This window comes from Neomonachus schauinslandi, chromosome 16 (assembly GCF_002201575.2).
Source record: "Neomonachus schauinslandi chromosome 16, ASM220157v2, whole genome shotgun sequence".
NCBI lineage: Eukaryota > Metazoa > Chordata > Mammalia > Carnivora > Phocidae > Neomonachus > Neomonachus schauinslandi.
This window is the reverse complement of record NC_058418.1, coordinates 48,332,728-48,352,154: the sequence shown is the minus strand read 5'-3', so window position 1 is coordinate 48,352,154 and position 19,427 is coordinate 48,332,728. Positions and strand designations below refer to the sequence as shown.

The 19,427-nt window shown below is 36.4% G+C and overlaps 1 protein-coding gene across 1 annotated transcript in view; it reads right to left on the bottom strand.

The window, feature by feature from the left end:
* Positions 1-8,396, bottom strand: part of CNTNAP4 (contactin associated protein family member 4) — a 213,679-nt gene extending 205,283 nt beyond the window's left edge. Inside the window, exon 1 of the mRNA XM_044922066.1 lies at positions 8,213-8,396. Coding sequence (XP_044778001.1) covers positions 8,213-8,297 — 85 coding nt within the window. The 5' untranslated portion in view covers positions 8,298-8,396. The remainder of the gene's footprint in view (positions 1-8,212) is intronic.
* Between the last annotated feature and the right edge of the window lie 11,031 nt (positions 8,397-19,427).

The window sequence follows — 19,427 nt, the reverse complement described above, 5'->3', positions numbered from 1 at the left end:
ACTTTCTCAAATTTTCCCCAAAATCTCTCTCTTGGCTCTGATATAGCAAAGGTCAGGTTGATAGGAAACTGTTGGGCTCTCAGTTGTGAGCCATTCAGTTCAGATATCTATTCAGTGTCATCTAGGCATCTACCAACTCCAAAGCTTGCAACTAATTCCAAAAAGAGTTTATCAGTGCCCTTGACTCAAAGGGCATTTTTAAAAAAATCTCTCTATATAGGTTATAACTGCAGAGTAAGTCAAGTAATATGATTATAGGTTATAGTTTGCTTTTAAACTATACAATAAACGTAATTTATGAAGGCAGGTGAATTTACATATTTACATGATGTTTCTAAACTAATATCAACCTATGACCTCAGTTGTAAGTACCATAATTGCCAGTCAGCGGGGGGGGGGGGGGGGGGGGAGTGGTCACAGAAACAAATATGTCTTTTATGATTTAAAAGCACATAATATCTTATTCTAGAGCACTGCCAAGTAATGAGAGGTACTTAATAAAAAAAGTAATTAGAGCTATAGCCAACAGATACATATCATACCATTTTTTCCCTTGTGATTTAAAAATCTTAGAGGTAAATTTCATCACTGCTCTATTAAATACTACCAGCATTTAAAACTTTTATAGTTACTAATTTTAAACTACTTAAAATGTCAAATGTTTTCAAGCTTCACTCACTTTCCCAATTATTACATTGGAATGACTCATTAACTGTAACATAAACAGACCCACTTTTACCTCCTGTTATGCTATATCTCTGATTTTATTACCAGAGTACCACTTTTCCGTGAACCATGACAAAAATTCATTGGAGGGAAAAAAAACCCAAACCAAACACATACTCTTTCTCTTCCAAATAACAATTTTCCTCAAAAGAATGGAATAATAATAATTTGTAACAGATTTTACATGTATATTCTTTACCATTACATAATACTGTACATGGTACATAATAGTACATAGTACCTGAACACCTTAGCAAAAGACATTCTGACAAAAACTTTACCCTCCAGAAATCAATTGGGAAACAAAAATATCTTTACTTGTGCAGTAGCATATCAGATTTGGTCTTTACTAAATGGACCTGGAGCAATCAGCTTTGTAGAGGGTCTAAATTCATTGACTAAAAACAAGGAAAGCTGGTTCTAGAAGTCAAATAAAAAATTACATATGCATACATACATACATGTATACCTACTTGAAGCACACAGACAACTACAGCTTTAGAACTCATTGAAGAAATTTGAGTGTGGAAATCAGAGTTTCCCCCCCCAAAAAGCAGTCAAGAAGATAATCCAATGGTCAATGACACCTCCATTATTTAGAAATACAATTTACTATAATTTAGAGTTATGGGTAAACTATTATTTCTCAAGAAATTATAAATCTTTTTTTAAACCCTGAAAGCCTTCAAATTACAATATTAATCTCCAGGGTAAACATTTTCATTTAAATATATTTGGTTAATTGAGGCTTTTTGATGAGTTTACTCTTCCTTTAAGAAGGACTTTGATGTGATGTGATGAGCACTGGGTGTTATACACAACTGATGAATTGCTGAACTCTACATCTGAAATAAGTGATGTACTATATGTTGACTAACTGAATTTAAAAAAAGAACTTAATATATTTTTTTAAATGCCAACATAAGAATGATATAAATATCTCAATTGTAAAAATAAATTACGACCCTGATTACCAAAAAAAAAAAGGACTTTCAGTGATAATCACAAGGTCTCCTAAAGCTCCACGGCTTTTGTCTGCATTTAGTTTGGGGCATTTATATCTCTTTCTGAGATTTTCCTTTTTAAGTGTCCTTAGCATTTAATCCTACAATTCAAAACCTGTTTTTAAAGATCTGTTTGTTAAAAGAGTATTTCTAAAAGTTCCTAAGTGAAATACCTATTAAAACAATTATCCATATATTCTATGAGAATTCACTCCACCACCGCCACAACACAGCTCATTTCACTACATGAATGTAGTTAATTCTTGAAACATGTCCTATTTTAAGCAAATATTCTGCGACAAGTCTCCCTTTCCCCATCATACTTGTTATCTTGAAAAACAGCAATGATTCTAGACAAATACTAAAAAGGTTATTGAGGCCAAAATTTCTGAATCAATAAACATTTTTAAAAATCAAGCTAAGAAAGAACTAAAATACCAGCCCACTGAAAAAATCAGATCAAAGCCTGCATTATTTAATATTTCACCAGAGATATTCACTACCAATCTGAATATGCGTATCTGGGATGTACATAACAATGTTGGATAAGCTTTCACTACTCTTTCTAATATTTTCAGGAGCTGACTAAATTTGATCATAGCAGTATAATTTATATACTACCCATGTCTCACCATTATATTGTATGTTATTTAAATCAAGGATTAATGGGCTTTTTCTATAAAAGGCCAGATAGTAATACTTTCAATCACTAAGAAGGAGAGAAAGAGATTTTTTTTTTAAGATTTTATTTATTTATTCATGAGAGACAGAGAGAGAGACAGAGGCAGAGGGAGAAGCAGGCTCCCCACGGAGCAGGGAGCCCGATGCGGGACTCGATCCCAGGACCCTGGGATCATGACCTGAGCCGAAGGCAGACGCTTAACCGACTGAGCCACCCAGGCATCCCGAGAAAGAGATTTTAAAAGGAGAGTGGAGGACTTAGATAAACTGACTAACTGGCAACCTAAAGGTCGAGGGACTCATCAGTTGACAATATTAAGGCCCTAATATTGATTTATCTGAAGTAAAGGTGATTCAAATTCTAAAAATGGTATCAAATTGAGAAAAACAGGTATTTATAAAGCAAAACTGATACTCTATTGTAAAAAAATTCAGAGCCATGTAATAGCAGGTGTTGCTGTCCCTTATCATCTGTTCACAGTGGATAGTCATGAGCCCCACTATAGTTCTTGTTGACACCCAGAGAAAGTCACATTTCAGTGAGCTCTACAAGACTGTCCTTGGTTGTCTTTGATTTGGAAATTGGTTTTTTCATAAGAGAGAAATCTTCATTAGAGCTGAGCCATTAAAAACAGAATTATGAAAAATAAAGTATGTTAACACATGCCCATTTACTTTGGGGAAAAAAGTTACAATAGAATTTCAGTGAAAAGAATTTGTAAAATGTTATATTCCACCATATTTTTAACTTAAATTAAAAAAAAAACTACATTAAACAGTGTAGTGTAAATAAAATGAGGCCAATGATCAGTTCTTGGAAATGAAAAGTAAATACAACTCCAAATGGACAAGACATTTACATAAAAATTAATTATGTTGGCATGAGTAGGTGAAAGGCACCTGCCTAGTTATTATGAACTCTCAGTGGGCAGTGCTTAAATGAAAGTCTATTTTTTAACTTACCCTAGAAAGTTCGCCAATTTCAGAATTTGTAGGAAGCTGCTACTGTAAAAGTCACAGGGACAAGAATACTCTTCCAATAAGATCATCTGCCTCATATAATCAGTGATTCCAAATGCAAGTTTCTGATTAGTATATGGAATGGGATAATTTACACTCATGAGAAAGTATAAAATGACAACAGAATTTTCATTCAAAATACCTGAGATGCAATTACTTATACACTTTATTGAACTTCTTATATTAACAGGATTACTTGAGATTGAAGGTGCCCCTTTAGCAACCAAAACTGCTGAAGCTTTACAAATAGTTACAAGTAATTCACAACCACTGAAATAACAGTATTTCTGAACAATAAAGTCTTTAAGAAGAAACATATGAGGAAGATACTAATTTGAAGGTCTCTTCTGTTAGAGTTCCTACTAATTTCAGTACCACAATTCCACAAGTATGTATTTCTGTGCTAAATAATTAAGACCAAATTTGATCATAGCAGTATAATTTATATACTACCCATGTCTCACCATTATATTGTATGTTATTTAAATCAAGGATTAATGGGCTTTTTCTATAAAAGGCCAGATAGTAAAGAATATCATATAGGTCTTCATATCAAGAGAGGGAAATCAATTTAAGAAAATTTTGTTGATAAAATAACAAAATATAATAATAATAACTGAATAAAAATTTTTGCCATATGGGTCTACCAATGAGAGGAATATAAATTTTTTGTGCCACAAAGAACTCTTTTAATTTTTTTCCAAACAATTAAAAAAACTTTTTTTCCAAACATTTAAAAATAGAAAAACCACTCTTAGCTCACTGGCCCTACAAAACAAGGCAGTGGGCCATATTTGGCCAACCTCTGAGCTAAATATTACATTATCTTACAATTGATGTTATGCAATTCTATTAATTTGTTTTCACTGAAGAGGTAAATTAATTCAATCTTGATATAGAGATTGGGTCCCATAAGGGAACCTTTTGTATACAATTTCCAAAATTTTAGAAGACAATAATGTTAATTACTAAGAGTGAGCACTATGTGTCCTGTGAAAGTCATATTTTTGACCCCGAGCTAGCTATGAGTTGTGTCGTCCCCAGAGCTGGAGACTGCCCTTATCAGAAATTATTTGGGATGCATACAATCAGAGGTGGGGAGAAGGCACCAAACTGAAGAAAACAAATCAGTATGGCTGTTAGAAAAGTGAGTCAAAATGCACACTCACCGGTATGTCCAAAGGCCAGCTATTTATGCATTGTATCATATAATTATATTATCATCAGTACTTTACTGTTACAGTCTAGTTATTTTTTGCCATGGGAACAAATTCTTGGGAGAAGAAGGAAAAGCAGGAAGCTTCAGGAAAGAATTACAAGGCTGAGTTTTAACAATTTGGGAATCTGTCCAGTTGCATTCACATTGCATCCCTGAGCCCACAAGAGTGATGATCCACTCAAGCAATTACCTTCATCTATTGCTGATTTTAACATATCCTTTCCATGATTCTGTCAGAGTAGATATCAGATAAACCTTTTTTTTCAATTAGATAAAAAAAAGAACTTAACTTTTAATTAAGTTATTCATAAGCTACTTGGTGAGCATTAAATATTTTCAAAGTTAAGACTCAGGAGGCCAGGGAGCCTTTGTCACATGATGTGCAAGAGTAAAAATAACTAGTCCATACACCTGTTCCTTCTTTTGTGGTGAGTCAATCTCTCCCCCAAAAACATCTTAATGTTCAGCAAGAAACTGTGGGTCCATAAGAATAACTATAAAAATAGATATCTCCCTTCTCAATTCATGTCTCTTGGTAGCAAGTGAAGAAACCAACAACAGTCTGTGCAATGTATCAGAGAGCAAGCCCTTCCAGGAGGACCTGTCTCTAAACTTCCATGTAAGGAACACCTCAACATAATAACAAATTTGTCTTGACCAGAATAAAGAGGAAAGACCTGTGGCTGGTTCACTGCTTTTGAAGTGTCAAGCAGGGCGCTAGTAGGCAAAGAATGTGGTTTATTCAACATATTTCATCTTTAGACAGGTGAGGAGTAAGCAAAGCCACCAAATATGTGGGAGCACATGCATCTGGTGGTTTATACAGATTTATTTACATATATACACGTGCACATACATGTGAACATGTTTATGTATATGTGTGTATTTGCACAGAATCCTTCCAATGTGAAGTTACCGTGTTGATTAATTAGATCAACTAGCATTCAAATTAAAGTGCATCTAATCCCTGAGCTGTTCCTGGTTTACAGTGCTGTCCCATGAAAGCTTTCACATTGGCAGCCTTGGGTCGTCTTGGGGGCTGACTCAGTGGAGAACAGAATTGCTCTTGGTGAATCAGCTGTAAATAAAGGGAGAAGGTCTTTGTATTCACCTGGGAGACTGACCTTTAATTTTATTCATATTCAGTTCTCCCTGACTTTAACATTGGTATTCAAGATTGATTCATGTTTCAAAATAAAGTCTTGTCCAAAAGAATTACTGGTGTTACTGTAACACTTTAAAAATGCTTATGCTGAAAAAAATTAAAAATACAAAAAATACAAATGCTTATGCTGGTTGATGGTCACTTGTCCATACAATGAATCCCAGCCTTGATGGTAAACATATACACTTGTTCTTCCGAACAAGATAAAACATATGAAGCACGTGGTAGTAAGCAGACCTTGCTTCCTTCCAAAAATTAAAAAAAAAAAAAATACTGAGTATAAAGAATAAAACAAAAATTGGGAAATGAATTTTTTCTCATATATATTATTGCAAAGCATACTATCTAGGTGATATTAACAAGAAATTATTAAATGCAATTTTAATTAGATGAGTGCATTTATTTGTATTTTTGACACTTTAAGAACTGTCAACTCAATATATATGGTAACCAAGAACTCCAACTTTATTATTTAAATAATTCCTAATAATTTAAAATTTTATAGGTTTTTTAAGTTTTGCAAATGTTTAGAAGAGCATTAAACCACGTCAGGAACAAACCAAACGTGAGAGAATACAGAACCAGGGTTGAAATTTTAAGTGTCAGCCAGAGGCCCAGCCAAAGCTAAGCACTCCTGAATATTCTGCTCTCCTCAGGTCTCAGCAGCTCCTCTGCCCTTCACTAAAAAGATCTATTACAAAAGAAAGCTATTTAATGTCGAGCTGCCTTTTACTGGACTTCAAGAAAACAAACACAAACAACAACCAATCAATCCTATTCATATATTATTAAGCCAAGTATAGGCAGTGCCTTGGAAAGACAGGACTGTGTCCAGGCCAGAGTTCAGTTCTGCTTTTCTGAAGGGAAGGATGCTTCAAGTGATGTGCTTTACATTGTAAGAGTGACCTCTAGTGCCTTCCTTTTTTGTTGAACTTCTGTAGTTGGACGATGAATTACTTATGCCTTCTCTACAAAACTTTGTGTGCATGGGTATGTGTGTCTGTTTAGTTACTGTCTGTCTGTTGCAATGCTTCTCAAATGCTGCCATTACAACCATCCAAGGTTCTGACTTGGTGAGAATAGGCAACTTTCCTTGTCTCATGGAATTCTTATACAACTAAATTAAAACTGAATCTGAAACACAGTGCAGCATCCGAGGGATGTTCTCTTCTTGCAGAGTGACAGATACACCATGCCACTGAATGAGTTAATACTGCATGGGACCCCGAAACCACAGTAGCCACGCAATGTGCATGGACATCTGACTTGTGCCACAAGGGCCATTTATCATGTTTTTCCCACATCAGAGGGCTTTAGAGTGTTCCAGGGCTGTGCCATAGCAAATGCCTGATTACTGGCTTATTTGTATTCCCTAAACCTAAACCTGGTTATACAGCAGCAGCATCAATTCCTGAACAGGCCTCACAGCCCCTTCTAGAAGAGCAAATGAGCTTGTCTTTTTAAATCAGAGAAAGAGATAAAAAGTTGAATTTGCATATCATTTATCGAGGAGGGGGAAATTCTCCCATTTAGGGATTTTAAGCCAAATACAACTTTTAAAACTTTTTCTATCTCTAATAAAAAGTGCATGAAGGGAGTTCTGCCAAATTATTTTGGGTGATACTTAAATAAGAAATAGGTCTTAATAAATCTTCCCTGAATCAATTAACTTAGAATATTCAATCACAAATGTATAAAGTTAAAAATAATGCTTTTAAGAATTCATACTTCTGACAAATCACCTAAATGTTTTTCCTTTAAGCAAAATGTAGGAATCAAGCCCCCTCTTTCCAGAGTACTCAAATCTCATTCTTTAGGGAGTGAGGGCACAATTCTAAATACTGGGGTTTACCTCTACCAGTTTGCTCCTGAATTCTGCAGTGCATTTCGGCTATTAGCCTGGCATGATTTTAAAGATGCAGCCAGCTATCAGTCTACCAATGCAAACTTCAAAAATCTAAGCTAATGCAGCATAAGGTAAAGTCTGCCAGTTGTTTTCCTGTTACACATAATTCCAATAAAATTCAGTAATCCTTAAAAAGGATTCACAGGCTATTCCCTGGTTAAGATGCTAATTTAATGTTTTAATGTTTTACTAGAACTTGAGCTTTCTCAATGAATATTCAAAGAAGAGAGGATAAGAGTCTGCTCATGGACAAAAAAAAAAAAAAAAAGAAAGAAATGACACTTTGCGTATTTTGACCAGACCAGGAGGAAAGACAGACATGGGTAAAGCCAGTCATATCTGCAAGATTTTTAAGTGAGGCTTCATTTACAGCAACATGCTTTGCAGCAATGCCAGTTACAAATAATAATCATAAAAACAACAGAATTAAAGTTTTGCAGAGAAGCCCCCCCCCATCACTGCAAGTTTTAAATCATTTGCTGTATACTTACAGGAATTCCCAGCTATGACCCTTTTCCAATTTTGAGTAGATAACAGAAGTAGCATCTTGAGGACAGCTCCGGTGATAGACCCCATGTTCACATTTGTTGGGCTCCCCCAAAAGATCTTGAGTGGCTCTCCGAGCGCTGTCTGGGTCTTCAGCACCTCTGGGTCTCTCAGTTGCTCTCCCTCCTTCCCTCCCCTCTCTCTCTCCCTCTCTCTCTGTCTCACACACACACAGACACACACACACACACACACACCCCACACACAGCCCTGACTCCTCAGTGAAAGGCCCCCCCCAGCATCTTCCCTTACAAGCATCCACAGCGACCAGGCCACGCCCACTCCTCTCGGCGGCGGTCCCCGACAGTGGCCCTGGTCCCTCCTCCAAATTCACAGCAGCGCTCGGAGCCCAGCGCGCGCCGCACCGCTGACCGAAGCTGCACCTGCAGGCGGAGGCCTGCTGCTCCGGGGCCTCCTCGGGGCTCCCTCCCCGCCCCGCTATTCTCCAACAGTCCTTAACCCTTTCTCCCCTCTAGAGACGAGGCTGGGGGGAAGGGGTGAGGCGGTGAAGGCTCCCGATTTTCTGGAGGTCTTGCCTTTAGCGGAGCCAGTCAACACACTGAGCTAATTCCTGAATATCCGGGGAGGGCATCCAGGTAAAACTGCATTATGTTTCAAAACAAAAGCATAAAAGAAGACAGAAATAACTAAGCAGTATTGGTAAATTGTAGCTAAAACTGTCCTCAGGGAAAATACTTGCTGTTGTTTTTCTCTGTTTGTATAAAACTATCCTCTTCAGCTACAGTGCCAGGATTTTATTATGGAAATTCCTCACAAGGAAACAGACATTCCTGTTTGGCAGATATTTAGAATCATCTGGTAATAGTCTGCAAGAAATTAACATTTCTTATTTTAGTGCATCAGGAGGACAAACCCACAAACCGAAAGCTTTGGATGGATTTATTTTGATGAATACATCATGCTGTGAATAGGCAGCTGCATTCTTAAATTCTTTAATAAAAATTCCCAAAAGGCCTGAAATGAAGAATGATGGGATACTGAAGAAGGGGACCCCCCCCACACACAGGCACACACACCCCAAAACTAAACAATGTAAAGATATAATTCAAATGCTCTAAAGGAGAGAGGAATAAAGTTGAATTCACAAGCTCACCAACTACAGAAAAATTACTCTTCTAATGGCTGATCCATCTATTTCTTGAATATAATATTAAAATATTTAAATAATGGGGTTAATATCAGATAATAAGTGTATCACATGGTATCACAGAGGATAAGTAATCTCTTTAAAATAAATGTGAAGATATTTAACTGATCATGTGCTAGATTTTAGAAGAAGAGGAATCCTAGAGTTCTCAAGCATCTCTTGGTGATTACAAATTAGAAGACACATAAGCCTGTAGCAACAGTACCCTTGCTATGGAATGAATGAAATAAGGAGAAATAGGACAGATGCATCCTCCTGTCTAACCATAAGAGCTAAACAAATACATTTGGCTCTTGCCTACAAACAAAGCAGAAGAGGTATTTTTTTCTTTTCCTACTTACAGATGAGAAAACAAGAACAGAGAATTTAAATAATTTGTAGAGGTCATAGAGTTAGTTAAGTAGAGTACCAAAGACTGGACTTTGTTTTTCTGACTCCAATTTTACTGCTCTCACCCTGGGACTTACTGCCCCTCACATCAGAGGACACCTCCTCCCTGACCTGGCAGCAGTGGCTAAAACTTGAGGCCCTAGGAAAAATAAATAAATAAATAAACAGCAGAGAAAAGAAAGGTCATTGTTTGAGCATTTGCTTGTATTCCTAGGCCTACATCCCTGATTTTATTTTCTGATATAATATATTAGGCAAAAGCAGATACAAGTTGACAATTTATGTTAAGTAATTATTGAAGGAGATTAAATGTTATTGAACACATACTATATGTCATTTGTTATCTAATTAAATTATTATAGCAATCTTTGAGGGAACTATCATTCTGTCTATATAGCCAAGAGACTAAAACGCAGAGAAGTTAAGCCGTATGTCCAGAGTGCCACAGTGAGTAAGAGAGAAGGCTGGGCTGGCATTCTGGACTACAAAGCTCTAAAATCATTACTTTCAATGACTCCACACTGAAGAACAGGTTCTTGGATTCTCCTGACGAGAAAAGTTGTCTTCCTATTAAAAATTTATACTTAATTGTTCCCATAAAACAAATTAGAGAATGCTTTTAAAAGGACCAGTACATATAAATGAAAAATAACTGAAACTGTCATGCCAATAATAACTTCTTTAGGACAAAGTGTAAATTATCACAGTAGCCATTAATGATGGCTTTTCCGTACGGGTGGGCTATAGCTACAGAATGAGGTGGAGGCTGGCGCTGGAGAGAAGACCACAGCATTTCAAGCCACCACACCACCTGTCCCTGTCTGATGACCACACAGGGCAGAGATTGCCCGGACAACATGAAGCAAGGGAGAGAGAGAACGTGGACTTTGCAAACAGAGGAGCCTAGATATGAATTCAGCTTTCACTATGGTTCTCATTAAGTGATTCCATTACTCTGGTCCTTGATTTCTTAAAAAAATAATAATAATAAGAGAATAATGACTAAAAGAGCCACTGTGATATAGTGTATGATAAGTATTGAGTAGCTAGCACTGAGTGGGCCCTCATTTACTTATTGGCCTTAGATCTCTGCATTCTGACTGTTCAGAGTAGTGGTTTGAGCAGGCAATGCTGGAGTCTGGCAGCCCAGGTTCAATGTCTGCCCCAGCTGCCGCACCACTCAGCACAAGCTCTTGGGCAAGCTATGTGTCACCTCTGCTTCTGTTTCCTCTTCTGTGCCCCGAGGATAAATAAAGTATCAACCTCAATGCCAAGACAGTGCCATAAAGTGAAAGCCCCTAGGAGTTACACAACCAATGTTGTTCTTGTAATCATTGTATTCTACAAATCACTTTGCACAAATGAGAAATCCAAAAGGAATTAAGACTTGCCAGAGGGACATGACCCATTAGTGGCAGGAAAGGGTTGGTCACCAAGACCCACTGACCAGTGCTGCTTTTCTCCATCCCCACCAGATGGTGCTTAATGTCAGGAAAAAAAAAAAAAAAAGAATCTGAATGGGGAAAATCAGAAAAGCATAGAGCCCTAATTTTGCACATCACTGTACTGCTGACTCAGACTCGCAAATCACTTCTCCCTGTGCATGCATTTGTGGTTATATTTTCCACCGATTAAGATAAACACAACTGCTGGTGCTTAGGGTTTGGCATATGCATATTATGGGCCAGGCCCTGCTTGAGAAAGCATTATAAATCAAATCAAAATGTTAAAATTTGTAAAACAAGGTTTTCAATTTCCTCTTGGTACTACTTGCCAGAGAACTGTATGTCCCACCACAGTGTACAAGGAGGCTCCTAGATTGTACTTTAGATTGAAAAAAAGACCTTCAGGCCACAGGCGAACAAAGTCACATCAAAAGACTAGAAAGCATCAAGATGCCACTCCTTCGTTTCTTTTATTCATGTAAACAATTGTTTGATTTGGTGTCTGAATCTCGACTGTTTTTTTTTTTTTTCTGGATTTCAGGGAGGGTCTGGGCTTCCCATTCTGCAATTTTGTTGATCTCACTATTCAAAATAGATTTTTTTTTTTAATTTATTTGAGAGAGAGAGGGAGAAAGAGTGAGTGCACGCACATGCATAGGCAGGGGCAAAGGGAAAGGGAGAGAGAGTCCTAAGCAGACTCCACACTAAGCGCAGAGCCCAATGTGGGGCTTGATCTCACAACCCTGGGATTATCACCTGAGCAGAAACCAAGAGTCGTCGCTTAACAGACTATGCCACCCAGATGGCCCCAAAATAGATTCTTTTTAAAACTACAATATATTTGAGGTGCAATACTGTGGTTTTAAGGAATATATATTTGGTCATTCACATGACCAAAATATAGTTCTCATATTATATTTGGTCTTCTGCAGTTTCTGGCTCACAGCTACTAAAACCCTTGGAATTTCCTGATAAAGGGTGATAAATGTGTCTTTGTTATGTTAATGAAGTGACCTTTGGAAAACCCGTAAGTAACTTAAGGATGGGGACTGACTGCCAGGAGAACCAACCCTGTGATTAGAGAGTTGGAACTTTCAGTACCTCCTTGCCTCCCCACTCCTGGGGAGGAATGAGAGCTAGAGATTGAGTTCTATTGCCAATGGCCAATGATTTAATTAATCATGCCCATGTAATTGTGTTTGGAGAGCTTCCAGTTTGGTGAACAGGTAGAGTGTAGAGACTTAAGGAGAGTGGTATGTCTGGAGAAGACATGGAAGCTTCGCATCCTTTTCGCCATACCTTGCTCTATGCATCTCTTTCATCTGGTATTCTGGAGTTATCTCATTTTAGAATAAACCAGTAATCTAGTAAATAAAACATTTCTCTGAGTTGTGTGAATCGCTCTAACAAAATAATCAAACCCAAGGAGGGGATTGTGGGAACCTCTGATTTATAGCCAGTTGGTCAGAAGTACAGGTAAAGTTGGGGGAAGGAGGACAGTCTTAATAACTGAGCCCTCAACCTGTGTAATCTGATGTGATCTCTCAGTGGATGGTGTCAGAATTGAGTTGAATTTTTGGACACCCTTCTGTAATCCTGAGAATTGCTTGTTGGTGTGGGGAATTGGGGAATCACCCCCCCCACACACACAAACACCCACTAAAATTCATCTCAGAACAGCTACTGATGAGACAATAAAATTTTTGCCAAAAGCCCCTTCCCAAATATATTTATATTGAATATAAACAATGTTTTCTATGCTATAACCAGTAAACATACAAAAATACTCGTTGTCATTGTTGGGGTTGAACCTTTATTGAGTTAGTATTTTATTAATGGTATTTACTTTTACTTATTTTTTTGTACTACCTATTTTTTTATTGTTATGTTAATTACCATACATTACATCATTAGTTTTTGATGTAGTGTTCCATGATTCACTGTTTGCGTATAACACCCAGTGCTCTATGCAGAACGTGCCCTCTTTAATACCCATCCCCAGGCTAACCCATCCTCCCACCCCCCTCCCCTCTAGAACCTTCAGTTTGTTTTTCAGAGTCCATAGTCTCTTATGGTTCGGTATTTACTTTTATTTTGTATTGCATTTTCAGTTAAGGGACTTAACATTCTGTAGCACAAATACACTTTTCATCAGTGACTTCTTATTGTCCTAAGTGCTACTATTTTATTTTCTTCTAATCACTATGTTACAAATCGTGTAAGTGATGACTTTGATAATAAGACACATATTGAGTTTTGCAACTTTGCAAACACCCAAAGCTCTAGCAGTGCACTCTTTCTATTAACAGCTCACGTGATGCAACCCTTCCATAATAAAGATTTAATTGGCAAATAAAGATAAAAATTATAGGCAACACTGGATGCTCTCTTCAGAAAAAATAGTAATAGTGAAAAATATGCAAATCTCCTATATGGTACTACAACTTTACTTCCTTTTTTTTCCTTAGCAGTATTAAAGAAAACTTGTAATTCTTGCCTACCTAAACAAATTATATATATAACTATGTATACTGTTTATATTATATATAACGTATGTATAATATATATTCATATATTATATATATGCATCTATTATATGCATATATACATAGTTTGCATCATTCAACAGTATTTAAGATGAAATATAATTTAGTTTTTAATAGGAAGTATTTAAGATTTTAGATATTCTGATTACAATATTATATATTATACAGTGAGTGTGGGGTCTTAAATGACTTGAAATTTTCCCTTTTTAAAATAAATATTATTTGAAAATATTTTAAATATTTAATATGTAAGTATTTTTAATAAATTTTAAAATAAAAATCATTTTGGACTTACAGAAAAATTACAAAGATGGTACAGAAAGTACCCATTTACCCTCCACACCCAGGTTCCCCTATTATTAGCATCTTACATTAGTTTGGTATATTTGTTATAATTAATGAACCCATATTGGTATATTATCATTAACTAAAAGTCCATATCTTATTCATATAATCTTCATTTTTACCTTTCTGTGTTCTAGGACACCATCAGGATACCACATTACATTTACTCTCCATGCCTCCTTAGGATCCTTTTGGCTGTGACAGTTATTCAGACTTTCCTTATTTTTTATTACTTTAAAGCAGTTTTGAGGATATTGGTTGACTGTTTTGTACAATGGCCCTCTAATGGGATTTGTCTATTGTTTTTTCATGATTAAACTAGAATTAGGAGTTTTTAAGAGGAAGACTATAGAGGTAAAGTGCCGTTTTTATCACATCATATCAAGAGTATGTACCATTAACATGACTTATTGACCTCCATCACTTCGAGTAGAAAGTGTCAGATTTCCCCACTGTCATATTCCTCTTCCTTTTCATCCTTTCTTCTTTCCTCTTTGGAAGGAAGTCCCTACGTGCAGCACACACTCAGGAATGGGGAATTGTACTGCACCTACTTGCGAGCAGAATATCTGTATAAACCACCTGGAATTGTTCTGCATGACAGATTCATCTATTCTCCCAATTTATTTATTTAATCAATCATATGGACTCATGGATATTTATGTTATATATTGGTCTATAATCCAATACTACTCTACTTTGTTGCTCAAATTGTTCCATCTTTAGATGAAAAAGCTTCTATCAGTAGCCTTTTCAATTAGATCCTGTGTTTTTTTTAACATACTTCCATCATTGTGTGTGTGTGTGTGTGTGCGCGCACATTTCAGCACTTCCTTAATTTCTGGCATCACAGGATTCTCCAGGCTCATTTTCTATATTTCTTGCCCCTGTCTTAGAATCAGCTATTTCTTTAAAGAGCCTTGGTTCCTTTTACTAAAGAAGAGTATCTAGGTCCTAAGTGTGTTTATTGCTACTGGTATCCTTACTTCTAGGCCCTTTGGCTGAAAGAGCAAGGAAATATATGTGTACATAGCTAACCTGTGTATATCCAGATATCTATAAATATTTCCATGTCAATTTATTTGTATATATATTAAGCTAAATATGATTTCATAGTTATGTCTCCAACTTCAATCTACTACCAGGTGGGTTATTCTAGCCTTCTTCTCTTTCTTACCTATAAAATGCCATTCCAACAATGAGAAATTTGACTCCCATACACCCTCATTTACTTAATTGTTCAATTTCAATATGCCTTTAGAGTAGTATCACAATTTTTAACCTGTACTCCCATGGAAAACACCTTTATCAACTAAACTACAGTGATGAGGTACTATTCCTTTAGTCTTGCAGACTCTACTCATTTCCAAAGTTACTTAGTTCAGAAACTTTTTTACCCCTCTTAAATGAGGTTTTTCATACTTTCTAATACAGATAATTGTTTTGTCACATTTTTCATTCCATCCAGGTAGTCCTACCCTCCTACATGAATTTTTTTTAAAAATTGCACACAGTAAGGTTAACTCTGTGCTAAAAGGGTCTATGGGTTCTGTGGCTTCTGAGAAATGCATAAGGTTGTGTATACATAATTACAAATAATACAGTACAAAATGGTTTCTTGCCCTTAACAAAGATCTACTATGCTTCATCTATTTAACCCTCTCCTGCTCTTCTTCCAACTCCCTGGTAACTACCAAGAGTTTTGGCTTTTCAAGCATGTCATATAATTGGTATCAGACATTATGTAGCCTTTTCAGTCTGGCTTCTCTCACTTTGTTTTTAGGTGAGTCTGGAGTAGTCCTTAGCCTAGGACTAATTATTCTCTACTACTGAGGCCAGAATTTCCTGAGTATTCTAGCCAATGCCTGTGAATTATGAGTTTTCTTCCTCTGGCGGGTAGGCATAGACATTTTTCCACATCCTATGAAAGTGCCCAAATTTCTTCCCTCTAATATATTTTTAAAGTTTTATTATGTTATGTTAATCACCATACATTACATCATTAGTTTTTGATGTCTTCCCTCTAATATTTTTGAATGTTTGTTCTTGTTCTCAGATAATTTCTTCACAAACATGTGCTAAATGGCATTCTGCTGAATACTCAAGAGGAATCCTCCACCGATGTCCAAGGTTCCCTCTGTGCAACACTTTTCTCCTTGGTGCTCTCCCCTGTGAATTCTAACTGCTTTGGTCTCAAAGCCCCAGCTCCACCTGCTCAACTCAGAGAATCCACCAGACGCTGTCTGGGCCTCTCCCTTCTGCACCATTGCCTGGAAACATTCTACAGGCAATAAGCTGCAGCCACTGTAGAGCTCACCTTGCTTGTTTCTCAACTTTCAGAGTTCACTGTCCTTGGTCTCCTGGTATCTAGTGTCTTAAAGCCAATTACCTTATGTATTTTGCCTGTTAATTATAGTTGTTTCAATTAAGAAGATAAATCTGATCCCTGTTCTCCACGTTAGGTAGCAGGATAAAAAATGGTGTTATATATTCTGTTGTACATAAGATGAGCATGCTATTATGTGATGAATTCTTTCTAAATGATGTCCCTGATCAAAAGTCAGTTAACTATCTATGAGGAATTGAGAGGTTAGAGAAGGAGGAACAGTGTTATTTTGTTTTTTGTTTTTTAAAAAAGCTCTTTTCTAAACAATTTGCTTGAATGTGTCTTTACGGTAAGTACTATGTGGATGATCTCATATCTAACTGAATACTATAAGCCATTACACCAATATTCACTGACATCCAAGGTTCCTATATGATCATTCATGATTTAGATGTCTTCTTTGATACAGAAAGATTAGGCTGACCCTTAAGCAGGGTTAACTTTACACATAATAACAATTGGTACACAAAATTAGGGTGGGACTTCAGGAGCTAGAAAATAAATCCTTGATTCTGTCACATTGTTTTAAATATATTTAGCATAAAACAAAATACTCAGTTTCTTAAACAGAACATTTTGCTTAAAATCCATGTACTCTAAAAAGGTGAGATTGTCTTTGATCACCCTCATCTGAACTTCAGTACTTTTCCTAGGAAATGACCATGATTTAGGAGAGGTCAAAGATCACCAGATTCAAGAGGGTTGAAGAGAAAAGAAAAACAGAATAAAGGGTAGAGAGTGGTGGTGAAAGGGGAAGATTAAGGGAGGGAGAAGTAGGTGTCCAAGATTTCCCTCCTATATAGTTTGTCTTGGTGAAATCTTGTGACTACAACATTCTGAGTTTTACTTCTCCGACAGAAAAAAGCTTATCCCAGTAAGAATGCATAACGTTAGAAAATGTCATGCTTAGATTTGTGATATCTTTATAGTGAACTGATTTAAGCATAAGGGAACACAGTTACTGCAGAAAACAAAGAATTCGGTAGATAAGGACTTTGAAAATCTTTTATATCTACTAGCATTTATGTTTCAGACCTCTGGACTGCCTCATGGAACGTTTCCATTTCTCAGAATAATGAAGCAGAAACAATTTTGGCCTCGGGCAGGTCCAGGAAAATCAAATCCACCCACTACCTAGATCTTCAGATCCACAACACACAGCAAGCTTCATGCCTGGCAGCTGCTGTGCCTTAAAGAGCCCAAAGGGAGCAATTCTCCAACTTTCAGGGAGAAAACTACCGTAATAGAAGAGGGAGAATAGCTGGGGTTAATCTCCTACAAGTAAAACTGGTCCTTACTTTTGCAAACACAGTAATGGTGCCATCTTTACAGTAGCAAGAAGAAGGAAGAGTGCAGTTGCAGGATTCATACGCTATCTTAAAGAGACTAACTCCCTTTCTGTATGCTGTCTGAACAGGATGGGGAGGTCAGCCCTAGGAGGTGGATGGAAGCGAGGAGTCATTTCATTTTGACCTGCTATTCAACATGGTAGCCACTAACTGGATTAATATTAGGGTCATTTGCTCAGTCGCATTAGCCACAATGTCGGACAATGCAAATGGAAAACATTTCCATCAGAGCAGAAAGTCATACTGGACAATACTGTTCTCACTGTTTGCAAAGGCTGGGTAACATTTTTATAATATGCCAATATTTCAATACCTAATTTTTCCATTGAAGGCATTTAAAAGCAATTTTCCTTCCAATCTTACTGAAATTATGTGCATTAAAATTTCAGACTGTAAAGTCTCAAAAATGCTCTTTGTGGATAAAAAGTGAACTCAACTGCCCAAAATAACCACCGAGAGTATTCATACCCAATATTTTGGTGGTGTGCATTGAATACCCCTACCAAAGTGATAAATAAAAGTGAAAGACTGCATGCGGTGTAACTAAAGTATACACTAGTCTTCTTACACAGATTAGTGTGCATACTCTAGTTCACATTTTGAAATAGAGTAGCTTGGATGTGAGAAAATAAAAGAAAAAAACAGAAACATTAAAAAATAGAATAAAATTGATGGTAGTTAACATACAGAGAGCACTGTGACCCAGTTGAATGAAATGGGAAAGAGAAGAAACCCAAGATCAAGAGTTCTCAATTTCTACTCCTTTCATGTACATGAGCAAGACACCAAATCTCTCTGACCCTTGATATTTATACCTGCCTTCCAAGTGTGTTGTGAATATGATATAAGGATAATTAATATGGTGTGTCGATTATACTTCAATAAAAATAGAATAATACATAGTTCCTAGTTTCTTTAACACAATGAGGGCTTAATAAATGTGTCCCATCATTATTAATATAAAAATAAACCCATGAAAACTTGAGTTGTGTATATTAAATATACACAGCTTTATGTCTGTCAATTATACCTCAATAGTGTTTAAAAAAAATAAATCCAAGAAACTGCTATTAAAAACTTTCCCAAAAATCTAATAATTATGAATGTATTTGCTGTCAATAAATGTATTTAGCCCAAACCAAAAGTTTAATATAGTCACCCTTAGATTTTAAAACACATTATCATAGATATGATATTTGTCAGAGGGCAGTGAGGTAGAATGTCAGTTTTGACCTCTTTTGAGTTACAGGTTGTATATTCAGAGGATATTATCCCAGGCCCACTTTTGCATGGAAAAAAATATAATATTGACATCCATTATATTCATGTTCTCTTTATTGAAAAAAATATCCACAAAATGATGAGACTTTTTTAAGTTACAGAATCCCTGTGAAATTCTTTTACAGACAGTCCCTGACTTACAATATTTCGACTTATGATTTCTCAACTTTAGATAGTGCAAAAGCAATACTCATTCAGTGGAAACTGTACTTCAGGTTTCGAATTTGTTCCCAGGTTCCCGTGAAGCTGG